This window comes from Aotus nancymaae, unplaced genomic scaffold (assembly GCF_030222135.1).
Source record: "Aotus nancymaae isolate 86718 unplaced genomic scaffold, 86718_ANA_hifiasm-v0.15.2.pri h1tg000010l, whole genome shotgun sequence".
Classification (NCBI taxonomy): Eukaryota; Metazoa; Chordata; class Mammalia; order Primates; family Aotidae; genus Aotus; species Aotus nancymaae.
Window position 1 is genome coordinate 38,393,126 of NW_026988421.1, and position 21,155 is coordinate 38,414,280.

The window sequence follows — 21,155 nt, forward strand, 5'->3', positions numbered from 1 at the left end:
ATCATGGAGAATGGGCTATCCATACCTCAAACATTTATCCTTTGACTTACAAACAATCCAATCACACTCCTTATTTTAATATACAATTAAGTTATTACTGACTATAGTCACCCTGTTGTGCTATCAAATAGTAGGTCTTATTCATTCTTTCTGATTTTTTGTACCCATTGTCCATCTTCACCTCCTGCTGTCCCCACAGCTCTCCACTACCTTTCTCAGTCTATTCTTCTACTCTCTATGTACATGAGTTCAATTGTTTTGATTTTTAGATCCCACAAATTAGTGAGAGCATGTGATGTTTGTCTTTCTATATCTGGCTTAATTCACTTAACATAGTGATCTCCAGTTCTATCCATGTTGTTGCAAATGGCTGAGTCTCATTTTTTATGGCTGATTGGAACTGCGTTGTGTATATGTTGGCTGGAGTACAATGCCACGATCTTGGCTCACTGAGGTTTCTGCCTCGTGGGTTCAAGCAATTCTTCTGCCTCAGCATCCTGAGTAGCTGGGATTATAGGCATCTGCCACCATACCCGGCTAATTTTTCTATTTTAGTAGAAATGGGGTTTCACCATGTTATCTATGCTGATCTCGAACTCATGACCTCAGGTGATCCGTCTGCCTTGGCCTCCCAAAGTGCTGGGAATACAGGTGTGAGCCACCGCACCCAGCCCATTCATCCGTTGATGGACACTTAGGTTGCTTCCAAATCTTAGCTATTGAGAACAGTGCTGCAACCAACATAGGAGTGCAGATATCTCTTCGATATACTGATTTCCTTTCTTTCAGGTATATACTAAGCAATGGGATTGCTGGATCATACAGTAGCTCAATTTTTAGTTTTCTAAGGAAACTCCAAACTGTTTACCATGGTGGTTGTACTAATTTACACTCCTACCAACAGTGTACAAGGATTCCCTTTTCTCCACATCCTCCCCAGCATTTGTTATTGCCTGTCTTTTGGATATAAACCATTTTAACTGAGAAAATATTTCATTATATTGATTTGCATTTCTCTGATGATCAGTGATGTTGAGCACCTTTTCATATTCCTGTTTGCCATCTGTATGTCTTCTTTTGGGAAATGTCTGTTCAAATATTTTGCCCATTTTTTTATTAGATTGTTAGATTTTTTCCTATAGAGTTGTTTGAGCTCTTTACATATTCTGGTTATGAATCCTTTGTCAGATGGGTAGTTTGCAAATATTTTCTCCCATTCAGGTTTGTCTCTGTTGATTTTTTTTTTTTTTTTTTTTTTTTGTGAGACAGAGTCTGGCTTTGTCACCAGGCGCCAGGCTGGAGTGCAGTGGCGCAATCTCGGCTCACTGCAACCTCCGCCTCCTGCTTTCAAGCAATTCTCCTGCCTCAGCCTCCCGAGTAGCTGGGACTACAGGCACGTGCCACCACACCCAGCTAATATTTGTATTTTTAGTAGAGATGGAGTTTCACCATGTTGGCTAGGCTGGTCTCGAACTCCTGACCTCAAGTGATCCGCCTGCCTCGGCCTCCCAAAGTGCTGGGATTACAGGCATGAGCCACAGCACCCGGCCTCTTTGTTGATTTTATCCTTTGCTATGCACAAGTTTTTTAACTTGATGCGATTCCATTTATCCATTTTGCTTTGGTTGTCTGACTGTGGGGGTATTGCTCAAGAAATTTTTGCCAAGACCAGTGTCCTAAAGATTTTTCCCAGTGTTTTCTTTTAGTAGCTTCAGAATTTGAGGTCTTAGATTTGAGATTTTAATCTATTTTGATATATATATATATATATAATCTCTCTCTATATATGTATATCTATATATAGAGAGGTTTTATATATATATATAACATTAAAAATGTAATATATACATTAAAAACCTATAACATCTCTCTCTATACACACACACACACACACACACAGAGAGAGAGAGAGAGAGAGAGAGAGAGAGAGAGAGAGACAGGGTTTTGCTCTGTCATCCAGGCTAGAGTGCAGGGGCATGATCTTGGCTCACTGTAACCTCCGCCTTCCAGGTTCAAGCGATTCTCATGCCTCAGCCTCCCAAGTAGCTGGGATTACAGGTGTGTACCACCATACCTGGCTAATATTTTTGTATTTTTAGTAGAGATGGGGTTTTGCCATGTTGCCGAGGCTGGTCGCAAATTCTCAACTTGAAGTGATTCACCCATCTCTGACTCCCTAAGTGCTAGGATTACAGGAGTGAGCCACTACACCCAGCTGAGGGTTTTTATCATGAAGCATGTTGAATTTTATCAAATACTTTTTCAGCATCAAGTGAAATGATAAGATGGTTTTTATCCTCCATTCTGTGATATGATTGACTGATTTTTGTATGTTGAAGCATTTTTGCATCCCAGGGATAAATCTCAGTTGGTCATGATGAATCATCTCTGTAATGTATTAAATAAATTGGTTTGCTAGTATTTCGTCAAAGATTTTTTAATTAATATTCATCAGAGATATTGGCCTGTAGTTTTCTTTTTTTTTTTTAATGTGTCTTTGGTTTTGGTAGCAGGATAATACTGGCCTCATAGAATGGGTTTGGAAGAATTCCCTTCTCCTCTATTTTTTGGAATAGTTTGAGTGGCATTGCTATTAGTTCTTCTTTAAATGTTTTGTAGAATTCAGCAGTGAAGTCATTGGGTCCCAGGCTTTTCTTTACTGTGAGATTTTTTTTTTTTTTTGATGGAGTCTCACTCTGTTGTCCAGGCTAGAGTGCAATGGCGCAATCTTGGCTCACCGCAACCTCTGCCTTCCAGGTTCAAGTGATTCTCCTACCTCAACCTGCCAAGTAGCTGAGTGTCTACCAACGTGCCTGGCTAATTTTTGTATTTTTGGTAGAGACAGGGTTTCACCATCTTGGCCAGGCTGGTCTCAAACTCCTGACCTCAGATGACCCACCCACCTCAACCTCCCAAAGTGCTGGGATTAGAGGCATGAGCCACTGCACCCGGCCCTAATGTGAGAGTTTTTATTGCGGCTTCTATTTCATTTCTTGTTATTGGTCTGTTCAGGTTTTGGATTTCTTCCTGATTCAAGGATGTCTTCCTTGGTAGATTGTATTTTTCTAGGACTTTATCCATTTCTTCTAGGTTTTCCAATTTGTTGGCATATAGTTGCTCATAGCAACCACTGATGATCCTTTCAGTTTCTGCAGTATCAGTTGTAATGTCTCATTTTAATTTCTGATTTTATTTATTTGAATCTTCTCTTCTTCTTAGTCTGGCTAAAAGTTTGTCAGTTTAACTTTTCAAAAAACCAACTTTTTGTTTCATTGTATTGTCTTTTTCATTTCAGTTGCATTTTATTTCTGCTCTGATCTTTATTTTTTTTCCTTCTATTAATTTTGGGTTTCATTTCTTCTAGCATTTCTAGTTCTCTAAGTTTCATCATTAGATTGTTTATTTGAAGTTTTTTGTCGTTTTTGATGTAGGCTTTTGCTATAAACTTTCCTCTTAGTACTGCTTTTGCTGTATCCATAGGTTTTAGTAAGCTGTGTTTTCATTATCTTTGTTTCAAGAAAATTTTCACTTTTCTTCTTAATTTCTTCATTGATCCACTGGTCATTCAGGAGCTGTATTGCTTAATTTCCTGTTTTTTTGTTTTTTAAATTACGGAGTTTCACTCTTGTCACCCAGGCTGGAGTACAGTGGCATGATAGCTCACTGCAACCTCCACCTTCCAGGTTCAAGCAATTCTCCTGCCTCAGCCTCCCAAGTAGCTGGGATTACAGGCATGTGCAACCATACCCAGCTAATTTTGTATTTTTAGTAGAGATGGGGTTTCACCATGTTGGCCAGGCTGGTCTTGAACTCCTGACCTCAAGTGATCAGCCCGCCTTGGCCTCCCAAAGTGCTGGGATTACAGGTGTGAGCCACTGTGCCCGGCCCTTGTATTTGTATAGTTTCCAAAATCCCTCTTGTTATTAATTTGTAGTTTTATTTCATTGTGGTCACAGAAGGTGCTTGATATTATTTCAATTTTTTGAATGTTTTAAGATTTACTTTGTGACCAAACATATGGTTTATCCTTGAGGATGATCCATGTGCTGAGGAAAAGAATGTGTCTTCTGTAGCCAGTGATGAAAGTGGGGTGTTGAAGTCTCCAACTATTATTGTATCAGGACCTATCTTTCTCTTTAGCACTAATAATATTTGCTTTATGTATTTTGGTGCTCCAGTATTGGGTGCATATATATATATATATACACACACACACACACACATATACACACACACATATATATGTCTGCGTGTGTATATAATTTATTTATTTATATAAATATATATTTTTGAGATGGAGTCTTGCTCTGTCACCCAGGCTGGAGTGCAGTGGTGTGATCTCGGGTCACTGCAACCTGCACCTCCGGGGTTTAAGTGATTCTCCTGCCTCAGCCTCCTTAGTAGCTGGAATTACAGGTATTACTGCCACCATGCCTGGCTAATTTTTGTTGTTGTTGTTGTTGTATTTTTTAATAGATACAGGGTTTTGCCATGTCAGCCAGGCTGGTCTTGAACTCCTGACCTCAGGTGATCCACCCACCCACCTTGGCCTCCCAAAGTGTTGGGATTACAGGTGCTAGCCACCATGCCTAGCCCAAATATATATTTAAAATTGCTATATCCTCTTGTCAATTTAACAATTTATCATTATCATTATATAGTGATATAATATCATTACATAGTGACCTTTGTCTCTGTTTTGAGTTTCTTCAACGCAGCTATTTTGAATTCTCTGTCTGAAAGGTTGAAAGGTCATATGTCTCTGTTTCTCCAGGATTGGTCTCTGGTGCCTTATTTAGTTTATTTGGTGAGGTCATGTTTTCCTGGATGGTATTGATGTTAGTACATGTTCTTTGGTGTCTGGGCATTGAAGAGTTAGGTATTTATTGCAATCTTCACGATTTGGGCTTATTTACACCTGTCCTTCTTGGGAAGGCTTTCCAGATATGTGAAAGGACTTGGGTATTGTTTTCTAAGCTGTTTCTGCTTTAGGGGGCACCCAAGCCTAGTAATGCTGTAGTTCCTGCAGACTCGCAGAGGTACAGCCTTGATGGTCTTGGGCAAGATCTGGGAGAATTCTCGGCATTACCAGGAAGAGATTCTTTTTGTCTTTTTGTTTTTTCCCTTTTTGTGGAGAACGGGGTCTCACTATATTGCCCAGGCAGGTCTTGAACTCCTGGGCTCAACCTATCCTCTCGCCTCTGCCTCCCTAAGAGCTGGGATTACAGGCGTGAGCCACAGCGCCCAGCACCAGGAAGAGGTTCTTGTTCTCTTCCCTTAGTTTCTCCCAAACAAAGAGTCTCTTTGTTCTGAGCCATCTAAAGCCGGGGGTGGAGTGACACAAGCACCCCTGTAGCCACCACCATTCTGACCGTGCTGGGTCCGACCTGAAGCCAGCAAAGTACTGGCTCTCACCTAAGGCCTGCCGTAACGACTCCCTGGTTACTGCGTATGTTCACTCAAGGCCCTGGGGCTCCACAATCAGCAGATGGCAAAGGCAGTCAGGCTTGTGTCTTTCCCTTCAGGGTGGCAAGGTTCCCCAGGCCCCCAGATGGACTCAGACGTGCTCTCCAGGCATCAGTTACTAAAGTCAAAAACCTTAGAAGTCTACCTGGTGGTTTATTGTATTGTGACTGAGCTGGCACTCAAACCACAATTGCAGTCTTTCTCACTCTTCCCTCTCCTTTCCAAAGGCAGAGGAGTCTCACTTTTTAGCCACCGCCACCCCAGGCCATGAGAAGTGCTGCCAGACTGCCTCCAGCATCCCTTTAAGGCCCTAGGGCTCTCAAGTCCACTCATGGTGAACACTGTCTGGCCTGCACCCCATCTTTCAGGGTGCTGGGCTCCCCTCTGGCCCAGGGCAGGTCCAGAAATGCCATTCAAGAGTTAAGTCCTGGAGTTGGGGACCCCAGGAGGCTGCTTAGTGCTCTACGTAACTGTGGCCTTGCTAGTACCTGAAGCCAGCAAGTCTCAGAGGCTCAGCCAAGGACCTCAAAGCAGTACCTGGGTATTGCTGCTGGTTATTCAGGGCCCAAGGGCTCTTGAGTTAGCAGGTGATGAATGCTGCCAGGACTGAGTCTCTCCTTCAAGGCAGCGGGTTCCCTTCTGGCCCAAGGTGTGACTAGAAATGTCACCTGGGAGCTAGGGCCTGGAAAAGAGACTTCACAATTCTGACTGTGCCTTGTCCTTCTGTGGCTGAGCTGGCATCCAAGATGCAAGACTTGCCCTTCCCACTTTTCCTCTTCTCTCCTCAGACTGAAGGAAGAGGTCTCTTTTGGAGCCATGAGCTGTGCAGCCTGGGGTTAGGGCAGGGGTAATGCCAGCACTCCCTTGGCTGATGCCTCAGTAGGCCATGTGCTCCCACCAGTCCACTGTCTCTGGGCCTAGTTCAGCACTAGGACTCCCTCAGTGTTGCAGTCCCTACGGCCTAGACTGACTTTCAAGTTGATTTGGAGACACAGCACGTGTAGCCACAGTGGTGAGGTTTGGGGGAGCTCAAGTTCCCACTGCTGGAATCAGAGATTCCCCTCAAGCTGGGCTGGTTTAAATGCTTTGTGATTCAGGACTATTCTATCTCTTCAGTGCCTCTTTCAGCAATATGAAGATAAAACCAGGTACTATGAGGGCCCATCTGATATTTGGTTCTTCTAAAGGTGTTTTTTTCTGTGTAGATAGTTATTAACTTTGTGTTCTTGTGGGGCAGGGGGTGGGTGGAGGTGGATCGGTGGAGATGTCTGTTCTTCTGTCTTGCTCTGCCTCTCTCTTTTTTTTTTTTTTGAGACGGAGTTTCGCTCTTGTTACCCAGGCTGGAGTGCAATGGCGCGATCTTGGCTCACCGCAACCTCCGCCTCCTGGGTTCAGGCAATTCTCCTGCCTCAGCCTCTTGAGTAGCTGGGATTACAGGCATGTGCCACCATGCCCAACTAATTTTTTGTATTTTTAGTAGAGATGGGGTTTCACCATGTTGACCAGGATGGTCTCGATCTCTTGACCTCGTGATCCACCCGCCTCGGTGCTCTGCCTCTCTTTTGTTGATTTAAATTTGGAAATACGGTTTGACTGTTGGTGTTTGAAAGGCCGTAGTAGCTAACTTGTACATCTGTTTGTAGATACTCACGGTGTATGTCTTGTCTTTGGGCAAGCCTCTGCCCTTCAGATAACCCCTCATAAACAGGAGCTGGAGCAGCTCTGCAGGAACAGCACCACACACCCATCGGGAAGACTGCCCTCTGGAAGCTTTCAGGAAAGGCCTCTGAGAGCACAGTAGCAATCCAAAAGCCACATTCTTTGTTTATTTTTACTATTATTATATATATATTATATTTTTGAGACAGGGTTTCACTGTGTCACCCAGGCTGGAATACAATGACACTATCTTGGCTTACTGCAGCCTGTCTCTTGGGCTCAAGGAATCCTCCTGCTTCAGCTTCCCAAGTAGCTGGGACTACAGGTGCACACCACCATGCATCGTAATTTTGTTGTTGCTGTTGCCCAGGCTAGTCTCAAACTCCTGGGCTCAAGGGATCCTCCTGCCTCAGTCTTCCAAGGTGTTGAGATTCCAGGTGTGGGCCACTGCACCCAGCTTACTTTTTTCCACTGTATTAAGAGTCATATCTGTTGGTATTTAATGTGCAGCTCTTCGCAAACTTGATTTTCTTGCTTTCCAGGCAAAATGAAAATGATTGGAAATTGCAAACTTAAAAGAGGTGTTTGGAAGGTGTTTCAGATATGATAGCAGACCACCAGATTTTGAAGGGAGCCGACAGAAAAAGTGAAAACTCTACTGCATTGTATTACTTGGCATTCCTCATGAAGAATGTTCATGATGTCTCCTGTTTAAGAGAGGGTAGGGGACTAGTACATTTTAGCAAAATTTTCATCAAAAAACATCCAACATTCAAGATATTTTGGCACTGAAAAGGAGAAGTGCCTGGTTTCTAGAAAAATAATTTGAGGTATATGTTATTCCATAAGAAAGCTGGTAAATAAGGCATCACTGTGTGCCTCTGGCCGAGAGGCAGTCAGGAAAGTCTTCATGATATATCTTCTGAAGTACTGTGTTGACAAGATTCCTCAAAGCCCCTCAGCCAGTAAGGAGTGTGGTTACCAAGCTTGGTTGGAAGCCTGAATAGACAGAAGGTGCTGTTTTATTAATACTGCATTTTCAAATGTTAGCACAGATGTGTTACTTGACCTCACATATGTCCGTTCAGCATTTTACAGCTTGCAATAGATACTTGTATCCATCATTCCACTTGGTCCTAACGTCCCCATGTAATGGAAATCTCTTCTCATCAACTGATGGAGCACTAATTAAGTCTTTTTAATGGCTACATGATATTCCATGGGAGTAGATATACCATATTTTATTCAACTGTTTCCCTGTAGATAGACATTTACTTTGTTTGATTTTTTGCCACTATGGACAAGTCTTGCAATACATATATTTTACATCTATCTTCACATCTGGTGGTTGTATTTCCAAGCATTGTGATTACAACAGGAACAATCTCCAGCAGTGGGATTTTTGGGTTGAAGGGTATATGTATTTTTAATTTGAATAATTTGCTAGTTGGCGTTTCAAAAATGTTGTAGCAGGCATGTGGTGGCTCATGCCTGTAATCCCAGCACTTCGGGAGGCCAAGGCAGGTAGATCACCTGAGGTCAGGAATTTGAGACCAGTCTGGCCAACATGGTGAAACCCCACATCTACTGAAAATAAAAAAATTAACTGGGCATGGTCGTGGGCACCTATAATCCCAGCTACTTGAGAGGCTGAGGCAGGAGAATTACTTGAACCCAGGAGGTGGAGGTTGCAGTGAGCTGAGATTGTGCCATTGCACCCCAGCCTGGGCGACAAGAGCGAGACTCCATCTCAAAAAAAAAAAAGTTGTAGCAATTCATATTTCTATCAGCAAATGATGAGAAATAGTTATCACTCTTTTAAATGTTTGCCAGTCTGATGAGAATAAAATAGCATCAATTTTTTTCCTGACTAATAAATACGAACATCTTTTTTTTTTTTTTTACTTTTTTCTTTTCCTGGGGCCAAGTAGCCATCTTTTTTTAAAAAAAAAAGAGCCAGGGAAATGGCCAGGCACAGTGGCTTACACCTGTAATCCCAGCACTTTGGGAGGCTGAGGCAGGCAGATCACAAGGTCAGGAGATCAAGACCATCCTGGCCAACATGGTGAAACCCTGTCTCTACTAAAATACAAAATTAGCTGGGCATGGTGGTGTGCGCCTGTAGTCCCAGCTACTCAGGAGGCTGAGGCAGGAGAATTGCTTGAACATAGGAGGTGGAGGTTATAGTGAGCCGAGATCGCGCCACTGCACTCCAGCCTGGCACCTGGTGACAGAGCAAGACTGTCTCCAAAAAAATAAAAATAAAAAAGAAAGCCAGGGAAACAGTATGCTGCCCAGGCTGGTCTTGAACTGCTGGGCTCAAGTGAGCCTCTCACCTCAGTCTTCTGAGTAGCTGGGATTACAGATGCTTTCCATCACAACCAGCTAATGCACTTGTATATGAATTCTTATATGAATGATTCTCTATGCATTTCCCCATTGAACTGTATATCTCCAAAGAAGATATACAAATGGGATAATAGGCACATTAAAAAAAAAATGCTAAATATCATCAGTCATTAGAGAAATGCAAATCAAAACCACAGTGAGATATTATTTCACACCTACCAAGATGGCTGTAGTCACAAAAATGAGAAACAAATATTGGTGAATATGCAGAAATTGGAACACTGGTACTTTACTGGTAGGAATATAAAATGGTACAGCTGCTTTGGAAAACAATTTGGTAGTTCCTCAGAGAGTTAAACATAGAATTGCCATATGCTCAAGTAGTTCCACCTCTAGGTATATAGCGAAAATCATTGAAAACAAGTACTCAAACCAATATAAATACATGCATGTTCATAGCAGCCCTATTCACAATAATAGCCAAAAAGTGGTAACACCCAAATGTCCATCAATAGATGAATGGATAAACAAAATGTACTGTGTGTACACACACACATGCAGTGGAATATTATTTAGATATACATAAAAAGGAATAAAGTACTTCTGCATGCTACAGTGTAGATGAACCAAATGAGGCTGGGCGCGGTGGCTTACGCCTGTAATCTTATCACTTTGGGAGGCTGAGGCGGGAGGATTGCTTGAGCCCAGGAGTTCAAGACCCAGCCTGGGCAACATAGTGAGACCTTATCTCTTAAAAAAGAAAAAGAAGGCTGGGCGCGGTGGCTCACACCTGTAATCCCAGCACTTTGGGAGGCGGGTGGATCACGAGGTCAAGACATCGAGACCATTCTGGCTAACATGGTGAAACCCCATCTCTACTAAAAATACAAAAAGTTAGCCGGGCGTGGTGGCATGTGCCTGTAGTCCCAGCTACTCGGGAGGCCAAGGCAGGAGAATTGCTTGAACCCGGGAGGTGAAGAGTGCAGTGAGCCGAGATTATGTCACTGCACTCCAGCCTGGGCACAGAGAGAGACTCTGTATAAAAAAAAGAAAAGAAAAGAGAAAAGAAAGAAAATCATGATAAGTGAAATAAGCCAGACATACAAGGTCTTATATTATGTGATTTTTTTTTTTTTTGAGACAGTTTCACTCTTGTTTCCCGGGCTCGAGTGCAGTAGCATGATCTTGGCTCATTGCAACCTCCACTTCCGGATTCAAGCGATTCTCCTGCTTCAGCCTCCCAGGTAGCTGGGATTACAGGTGCTTACCACCACATCTGGCTAATTTTTTGTATTTTTAGTAGAGACAGGGTTTCACCATGTTGGTCAGGCTGGTCTGGGGAACTCCTGACTTCAGGTGATCCACCTGCCTCAGCGTCCCAAAGTGCTGGGATTACAGGTGTGAGGCACCATGCCTGGCCTGATTTCATTTTTATGAAATATCCAGAATACATAAATCTGTAGAGACAGAAAGCAGATTGGTGTTGTCAGGGGCTGGGAAGTAGGGGGAGGGGAGTAACTACTTAGTGGGTGCAGGATTTCCTTTTGAGGTGAAGAAAATGTTTTGAAACTAGATAGAGGCAGTATTTGCACACATTGTGCATGCATTAAATGCCACTGAATTTTTGACTTTAAAATTGTAATTTTATGTGAGGAAAGAAAAAGGAAAGAAAGGCTGGTTCTCACTGGGTGCATGAAATGTTCAGGTGAACTGAAGAAGTGTAGGGAAGGCAGTTAAAGTGGGAAGAGAAATGAAAGTAAAAACAGACCGGTTTGCTGGGTGTGGTGGCTCATGTCTGTAATCCCAGCACTTTGGGAGGCCCAGGTGGGTGGATCATGAGTTCAGTAGTTTGAGACCAGCCTGACCAACATGGTGAAACCCCATCTCTACTAAAAATAAAAAAATTAGCCAGGCATGGTGGCGCTTGGAATTACAAGAGCACTCGTAATTCCAACTACTCAGGAGGCTGAGGCAGGAGAATTCCTTGAACCCAGGAGTGGGAGGTTGCAGTGAGCTGAGATCACGCCACTGCACTCCAGCCTGGGCAACAGAGCGAGACTCTGTCTTAAAAAAAAAAACCCGACTAATTAGAGTTTGAGTTAGGGAGTCACTGGGAGAGAGATTGGGTAAATCATGAAGGCTCTGGCTTATATTTAATATTTGAGACATAGGAGAGAGGGCATGCCCTATTTACTAAGGTGGCTGAACTTAATCCTTAGCCCTATAGGCAATGGAGAATGAGTGGCTTTTGACCAGGAGAGGAACACTGTGAGATGAATTATTAAATATCAATAAGTATCTAGGAGATTTGAACCAAGCAAAGAAGGCCTGGAGCTTGGTGCCCAGGGTATAGGCCAATGATACCGAACGCATCTAGGCACAGGTCGTGGTGGCCTAGAGAGGAAGCAGTAGAGCAATAGCCATGCTCAGTGCTGTGGACATGCCACACACTGTTTTATATGCTTTGATTCATATAGATTGACTCTTCAGAGCAACTCTATCAAATAGAAACTGTTTCTCCTCAAGGTGCAGGTCTGGAGAAACAGCCTCAGAGTGACTGAGAAACTCGCCTAAAGTTGCACAGCTAGTAACATGACCTAGATTTGAACTCAAACAGACTGACTCCAGAGCTGCTGAAATTTTGATTATGAGGCAAAAATGAATGTGAGAGATTGTTTTGCTGCCTACTAACCAGCTTGTGAGGTTGAGGAGGGGGAGGCTGAGGAAGGGGCAGCAAAGCCAGAGTGAAGACATTTTCCCCCTAGGTAATCAAAGGCTGGTGTAGGTCTTGTCAGGTGGGCCTTCACTCAGGATCTCTTGCTGGCAGATGGACTTGGAGACTAGAGCTCATGGCTAGAGAGAAAACTTCAGGAGGCTAGCAAAGGGGCTTTCAGCAGGGAAGGAGAGCCAGGAAAGTCCCACTCCCCTCGCTTCCTACCTACTGCCCCTCCCGTGTACCCCGCTCGCACCCTGCCAGGCCCTCCCAGCCACATCCACAGGCGCCCGCGTTGTCAGGTGGTTAGGTGGTTAGCGCCTCTCAAACGGCCACCTGCCCTTGTCTCCACAAGCCACAGGGCTGGCTCTTCCCAGGATGGTACTGGAGGTGTGGGAGGCGCCCACCACAGATTCCACCTTCTCGCCAGTTCCTAATGTTTGGGATGAAAAAATTAAAGTTAATGATGTTTCTTTTCTAAGGTTCTAGGAAAGGAAAGTGGGTGAGAATGTGGTAACTTTTTTCTTCTTTTGGTTTTCAGTCATACAGCTTTGCTTTATTTCGATTAAAAAATGTTCCCTAATGGGCTATGATGAAAAGTTGTCTTCTATTGAAGCTTCCAGTGTTGAGGGGAGATTAAGGCAACAGAGAAAGTTTCAAAAATAGAAAAGCCTCAGTTATTATAGTAGCTTCTTAACTCCTCAGCCGTGAGTCCCTTTTCCTCTCTACTCCATGCTTGCAGTATTGGGGTGTTCGTCTCTGGGATCGTTGTCGTTACAACGCTGAGGGCGCGGCCTCACAGCAGCTCTCCCTTCAGCCCCTCCCATCTTCAGTGTGCCTCCTGCCCTCAGGCCCGGCTCCAGCCACACCGCCTCCCAAGGCTGTGCCTGCCTTCTGCTTATGGCCTTTTTCCTGGCTGCTTCCTCTCCCTGCAATGCTCTTCTTTGTCCTGCATTGTCACGTGCTGCCAGCTTTCAGGATTCAGCTCCCACGCTTTGACATGCACAGCCCCTCCTAATCCTCCCCAGTACCCTCTGATGTAAACACTGTTATATCCATTCACAGATGACACAACTGTGTGTGTGTAATGTGTGTGTAAACATTATACCCATTTTCGGATACAGCGATAGAGCAAACAGAGGCACAGAGAGATTTTAAGAATTTGTCTAATATCACAGAAGAAGTAAATCAAGGAGCTTATTCCAAAGTCCATCCTCTCAACTACCATCCAGTATGAGCAGAGTTCAAAGCAGCATCTGATTGAGATGTACCATGAAGCTATACCGTAAGGTCTCCAAAGCAAGAAATGTAAGGAAGCTTTGCTAAACCGTTTTTCTCTGTCTTTCCTCTTTGGGTCCAGGTCGAAGTAAAGCCATATGTGCTGGATGATCAGATGTGTGATGAGTGCCAGGGCACGCGCTGTGGAGGGAAGTTTGCCCCATTCTTCTGTGCCAACGTCACCTGTCTGCAGTATTACTGTGAATACTGCTGGGCGAGCATACATTCCCGAGCCGGGCGGGAGTTCCACAAACCGCTGGTGAAGGAGGGAGGCGACCGCCCTCGTCACGTCCCGTTCCGCTGGAGCTGAGCCACGGGCCGTCCCAGCCACAAGTACTGGAGTAGATGACAAGGAGGGAAAAGAGAGGGCACTGCCTCAGGGCTTACAGTGTTCTGGAAATCTGTGCATTCGTTCTTGATTTTTAAAGAAGAATTGGGTCTTATTATTATTATTATTATTATTTACAGTCATATTACTGAACTCAGTGTCCAGTATAATGCAGAATTGCAGAGTGTAGGACGGTACTGATTTGCACTTTGATTCACACCTTTGTCTGCTTGGTACCTTAATTTTTTATACCTGATTTGTCACTTGTGACAGTATGTAGACTGCCATTCTCATCAGCGGCCGTCAGGCTACTGTCTGTGATTCTTCTGTTTGTTGTTGTGGTGGTGGTGTTCTGATTGTTTTGAACTGGAGCATGCACTTATTTTCAGAAACTTAGAGAGTCGCCCCTAGGACAAGACTTACCAAAGGTAATACTCGTGAGTAGGTGGCAGATGTAGCAAAAACTTCACAACAGTTCAGCAATCATTAGTTGGGGTCACTTAGAGTAAGGATAACCCTTCATGAAAATAAGCCTTTAGTTGCTCTCTATTTTGACTTGTAAGGATACCTCATAAGCTGGATCTTTTATTTTTCCTTCATGTTTGATTTTTGTTTTGCCGAGGATTTTGGTTAGATCCTTTAGTATTATGTAAATTTATGCTGCAATAGCTTTTGCTGCTATTAAAATGGTATTTTTAATACCATAATACTCTATTCAGGCTAAGATATCAATTAAAAGACACAAAAACCCAACAACACACTTTTGTGATTTTAGGGATAGAGTCAGCTGCCGAAAGGAGATGAGAATAGACTTCAGAAAGCTTCGGTGGAAGGTCACTATTTCTGACTGCATGTTTACTTAATCAGGTTGCTGCATGCAATAAATTTTATATCCAATGTCTAGTATAAAACGTTCCCACAATGCACAAATTAAGACTCTATATAAGCTATAAAATACTCATTTTTTTAAAAAAGGTTTTTTTCATTCAAAGAATTGGTAATTGACCGGAGGAAGGCATGCCTCAATAAATGGAATGCTTCTGAATGGGAAGAGCCCTTAACAGAATGATCTATATTACAACCAATAGAAAACCTAGGTGTAGGATATTCTTCAAGCAAATTTGTGGATGGTAGATGAAGTACTTTGCGGTGCTCTGTTATATATTGTGCAATTTATTTTATATAGTAAAGTGATTATGTCTAACTGTGATCAGACTTAACTGTTTAAAGCCTCTGTGTCAGACATTAACAAACTTGACAGTTCCTAACTGGTATATTATTAACTAACACATGAGCTCTTAGTTACAATCTCTTAGTGCTTGCACCATTTTACATAGCTTCAGACCTTGTCCAGAAAACCAAAGAGCTCATCTTAGCTTACAAACACTAAGAATATATACAGTATATAGAGATAAGTTGTCAGATTGACAAACTAGGCACATTTTTAAGAAAGTTGTGTAATGGTGATGCTAAAGAAATGTCTGTACAAGAGAAGATGGCCTGGGCAGAGTTGGTTGTCTGGGTGAGAAACTAACTACTTAATTCCCTGGATTTATCCTGTTAAGCTTGAATAGAATTAAGACCTGCTAGTACTAGCGTGGACATTTTTTTAGCATTCACTCTCGGGCCGCAGATAGTAATATATAAACACACACAATGATTGCAAGACTATGTAAATCTTTTTTTAATCTTCTTCCTATGTTTTGGAATTCTGGGGACAATCTGACTGGATATGACACTGCAGAATAGATTTCAGTCGCTGTGTTTTCTGTGCTGTGATGTCCTTGTACCGTCTTAAGTTCGTGTTGCTTGTTTTTGTTCTGTTCTCCCATGTTTAGTTGCAATTACTGGCTCTCAAGCTATAGTTCGTTTTCAAAAAGGAGAAACAAAATAGTTTTTTACTGGATTAAAAATGCTTATTTTAGAATCCTCCCCTTTTGAGGCTTTTTGGTAATAATTGCTTTTTTCCAGCCCAGGTGTGGTTTTGTTTGTTTTTTTCTATGTTTGTGGGTTTTTTTTTTCATCTGTACAAGAAATTTTGTTATGCACTACTACTTTTTGTATTCTAGACAGTTTTCAAAAGTTGGCAGACTTTTTTTTGTTTTTAAGGAAAAAGGCATGCTTTCTGACTGACATGATCTTTTGCAATACCTCAATTTTGAAATATAGGAAAGAAAATGATATTTTCTAAGTAAGTTTATTCAGAAAAATATATATTAATTTAATTCTGCAAGAAAATGATTTAACAGATGGGTAACTTTATTTTTTTCATGCTTATTTGTGTTTTTTGAAAATGAAGAAGTTAGAGCTTTATAACTATAATATTAAAGATCATATCTAACCTACAGAAATCTACCTAATTATGTGAAAGAAGCAAAACTTTTTGAAGAAGCACCCCTCTTTCATGTATTAAAATAACACTGAGATTTTTTAAAAAGCTGGAAGATTGTACAGCATAAAGCTAAAGTGAAGGCAAAAAACCATTGTCCTGAAGAATAGGTTACAAAAAATAAACTCCATTTGGTGCTGAAAGTTGTGACTAGATGGTGGAAACTACTTTCCCTTAATTTGTATATTTATAATCAAGCGTTGATTGTGCACGACTGACCAGGATTGTGAAAGAGTTCTTCTGTTTGTATTTTTTTAAAGAGAACTTTTTTAGTTTATTAAATTATAACATGTTCCCTTTTGTTTTGTAAATAAATGTGCCCCCAAGTTGTTAATGTTATATTAAAAGAGAGGGTCCTTCAAAAAAATTATTTTTTAAAACACAGAGGTGTTCCGACCTGCAACTTGACTGGGAAGCCCCTGGGTAACACAGGTCCTGCTGTGGCCTTTCCTTGGTGTGACACTTGAACTAGTCGATTTTTTGAAGGCTATAACCTAACCTCGACTATTTGTTGTTATGTGCAATACTGTTTGTACTGTTTGTATAAAAAATAGAAAAAAAAAAGAAAAGAAAAAAGGCATAAATCTTTATTGCAGATTTATTTTCATTGCAACTTTAGACATTGTGATTCACTGAAATCATTTTTCTACTGTCAAATATGTACCTTTTCTTCATGCTGGTATTTTTTCAATAGTAATGTAGCCTTTGTACTGAGACAAATTTTCATTGTTATTTTTAGAAAGATTTTTTGCTAAGAAAAAAATTAAACATATTTACATATTTTTCATTTTATTTCGTATTTTCTTTAAGGAGTGCTTTCTCAATCATTAATAGAGTTGTTTCTGGGAGGGACTTTCATATCTGGTCAATGTCATAATATTATTTTGTATTTTTATTGGAATAAATTAATTTTATGATGCTAATTCTTTAAAAGTTTATTTTTTTCATTTTCAGTTATTTTTGAAGCTAAAACCTTTGTAATATTGTTACTAAAGTGTCTAGTTTTTTGAAATGCAAAGCTTTATGTATTAACTTGCTGATGTGGTTTACAATAGTGTGACAACGATGAAAATGGTTGGTTATGTAAAGTGATTGGAAATGTCATGGATAATTGGGTAATAAAATGACAGAATGAGCAGAACATGTGAGATTTTGAGAAGCCTTTTCCTTTATCACAGTGGTTTAGTGTAAGACTAGGGATGTCACAGTGCAGTTCTCTAGGGATGTCACGGTGGATTTATACAACACCAGGTGCAGCCAAACCTGTGGCCCTGAGAATGAAGTCACCCCAACTGAAATACCACCGGGTTTCAAATCTGGCTAAGTCAACAGAGTGTGTCATCGCTTTTCCCCTCTAACTCTTCATTATGTCGTGTGTGTGTGTGTGTGTGTGTGTGTGTGTGAGAGAGAGAGAGAGAGAGAGAGAGACCTGCCACCAACTGCTGTCCTTGTGTGAGACAGTGCCTTTCTCCCAGGCCGAATCCTTGATGTACGCTGACAATGGTGATGTCTGAGTCATAGGAAGTTGCAAAGAGGACACGGCCTTCGTGGTGTAGTGCAGCCCTCAGCTGCAGTGTCTCACACATGGTCCTCCCTATAAGGCTGTTGGTGGCCCTGAGGACAAACACTCAGATGTCACCACTGTCTGTAGACCCTGTCTGTGTCGAGCTGCATCTTCCTCCACACCCATGCCTGCTTCCTGTTCCAGTGCCCTTGTTTGCCTTTCATTGTGGCAACTCTGTGCATGATCTGTCTGCCTTTCTGCTGCTGCTTTTCCAACACCCTCCTCACCTGGAAGCTGTGCTGTAAGGCAGTGTGTCATTGCAATAGCACCTACAGTCAAAGCAAAAACTACAACTGCAAAACTGGTGTTGCGTAAACAGAACAGCCAATGACTTGCTCCAGATAGATGATAATGTTTCTACTAGTCGTTGACGGCCTCTTCCAGCTCCATTGCTATGGAGGCGAGGTGAATCAATAACTCAGAGAAACTTGTGTCCAGAGTTGGTCTTGGGTATGCTCTATGTATTCAGTTTTGTAAATAATATATAGATTAGATCAAGTTGTGATGTAAAATTTTAACTCAAATTGGATACTACTGGTTGGAATTTTACATTAACTACAAATAAATGATTAGGAACAGAAGAAAAGAAATTGGAAAATTCTCGCTTAGTGGTATAAAGATTATGCTTAGATTTCTGCCTCTATCTTGTTTTTTATAGCTTGTTAGTGAGGCATGGGCTAATGCAGAATGTACTGCATTTATGCAATTAGCAAATAACGCTAGTTTTCATTTTACCTATTATATTAGCAACAAAATGGCATTTAACTGGGTAAAGCTCCTACCTAAATATTTGAGTATTGTGACATCTCTACTTGCAAAGTTTGAGTGAAAGATTAGTCACAGATTAGTGAAAAAATGTATCTTTTTGTTAAAACTGGCTTATCTGAATGGATTGTTGCTTTTCACTAGCTTGTGTGGTATGTCAGCTAACATTTCTTTGTTTTTTTTTTTTCTTTTATAACCAAACTTCTCTATCTCAGCTGCAATAGTGTTCCATCTTACCACAGAGTATTTTATAATTAATACTGTTGACTTTACTCTATACCCCAAAATGGGTCAAGAAGTGGATATATGATTCGGGGATGTTTAAATTTGTATGATGACAAAGTTAATTGCAACAAGTAGAACACTTGGGTGCTAATACAGGATAACTTCTGCTCTTTTTCTTTCCTGGATATCGTTCTGTTGGGGTATAAAGTATTAGGTATTTGTACTTTTGCTGTCAAAATAATGGACTTAACTTTTAGAGTGTTCACAGCTAAGATCTCTGTATTTGTTTTTGAACTAACAACTAATTTTAAATGTATTGTATCTTTTATTACCTGTTCTCTTAGATTGTTTTTTGCTAGTAACCCTTACTCAGCTTCTGCCTTTGGGGCTTGGACTACTATTGCTTGTATGGAACTACAGTACTGTGACTAAACATGGAGCTCAGTGCAGCTACTGCTTACAACGCTTAAACTTTGTAGTTTGGACTTCATTTTTTTCTGTAATAACAACTTATTAAATCTAGTTGTATGAAGTACTGACACTTGTCATCCTTTGCATTTGCTGAGGAATAGCTTGGAGTATGCTTCACATTTGGGAACATCGGTGCATTACAGTTTGCTTGATTAGCTTTTTTTTTTTTTTTTTTTTTTTGACACATTCCCTTTAAAGCAGACTACGCAAAATTCACCCTTTCTCTGACACAAATAACACTCGTTTATGAAAAACGAGTGTTATATTTGCAAATATATTTGCAACAAAGTATTTGTTGACACATGTGAACACACGTTTTTAGAAGTGCAGTTGGGTTTTTACGCCAGACTTCCCACATGAAACCAATTCTCAAAATCACCAAAACTGGCAGTGGAAGGTAGGTGTGCACCACTTCGCTTTATCTTTCACACCTGGCTCTCCGATTTTTTCAGAAAATTAGTCTTTAAAAAATCCCTATCGCTTTTGGACGTGCTAGAAGCCATCTCCTGGGCACTAATTCATTTAGAAAACGGATCACAAGTGGCTGCACCAGCGAATCCCCGGCAGGGCTTTCAGAACAAGCAGGGACCAGCACCCCTCTCCCCAGCCTGGCTCCCAAGATGGATTCACTTGGTTTGGGCTGGGGTCTGTCCACAGGTATTTTTAAACTCCGTGGCGATTACCCCCAGGATAGGAAACCGCTGTGTCGGCGTCTTGGGCCTGCGCAGCGCCGTCCTACAGCGGCCGAGGCCGGGCGCGCCCAGGATGCCTGGAATAGGACGGGGTCGCTCCTCCCGGAGACGCCAGCCGGGCAGAGCCGCTCTGCGGAGCCACGTGGGGCTGCTGCGGGCGTCTGGTCTCATCTCAGGCTCGCTCCCAGGCCGCCCACCCGCAGTCTCCCGCCCGCACTCCTTCGGTCCCCGCTCGGCGTCCCACGTTCTGCCCCTCCCGCACCCGGGGCCCTGGCCTGGGCGGTGGCGCATTTCCTCTTGGCAGCAGTCCTACAGGTAAGCTCACCCGGGCCGGTGGACCGCAACCCCCCACGCCCCGTGCCACCAGGCCTGAAGGACAGCTCAGGGCCCACGCTGGGGGAGTCGCTCACTGCTCTGCGAGGGGCTCCGCTTTCCACCTTGCTAGATTCAGTATCAGCCTGCTCCGAGCAGGTGCCCCTATCCACCAAGGGAAATCAGAAGGCTCAGCCCCTGTGCTGCTGGGATCGGAGGGAGCGTTTGGAGCTCATGCCCTTTGAACCCCCTACCCCGACCCAAATGGGGAGAAATATGTGTTTGAGCCCATTTTAAGTCTCGTTTTATTAGAAATAACATACATTAAGGCCACAATTGGGATCCTTTCAGAGGGCCGGTCTGACTAGGAGCCCACATTTGTCCCTTAATTTAAAAAAAAAAAAAAAAAGGAAAAGAAAGGTTCTGATGTCCTAACTCTTGGTGTGAAGAGGGACTAGGTGCCGGTATGATGACTAGTGTATTTCCAGCGGGGAAAATCGGTCGGTAGTCCTGGTGTTCCCTGTGCCGGAGGTCTGCAACAGCCCGCCTGCTAATTGCATGGCTGTGTGGAACATGCCCCACGAGGAGGCCAAAGGTTATGTCTAAGGTCCCGGCTTTACCGGAGAGAAAACTCATCACCAGCAGTGCTGATGCACATCAAGCTTTAACACTGGGGCATGGCGCAGTTTTTTCTTTTCTTTTTTTTTTTTTGAGACCAAGTCTTGCTCTGTCACCCAAGCTGGAGTGCAGTGGGTCGATCTCGGCTCACTGCAACCGCCGCCTCACAGGTTCAAGCAATTCTCATGCCTCATCCGCCTGAGCAGCTAAGATTATAGGCGTGCGCTAACACGCTCAGCTAATTTTTGTAGATTTAGTAGAGACGGGGTTTCACCAGGTTGGCCAAGCTGGGCTCGAACTCCTGACCTCGTGATCCACCTGCCTCG

The 21,155-nt window shown here is 42.5% G+C and overlaps 1 protein-coding gene across 7 annotated transcripts in view; it reads left to right on the top strand.

Moving 5' to 3' along the window:
• CPEB3 (cytoplasmic polyadenylation element binding protein 3) overlaps positions 1-19,277 on the top strand; it is a 239,308-nt gene extending 220,031 nt beyond the window's left edge. For all 7 annotated transcript variants that reach the window (XM_012454773.2, XM_012454772.3, XM_012454770.2 and 4 more), the window contains one exon: positions 13,548-19,277. In XM_012454773.2, coding sequence (XP_012310196.2) covers positions 13,548-13,775 — 228 coding nt within the window. In that variant the 3' untranslated portion in view covers positions 13,776-19,277. The remainder of the gene's footprint in view (positions 1-13,547) is intronic.
• Positions 19,278-21,155: the final 1,878 nt, after the last annotated feature.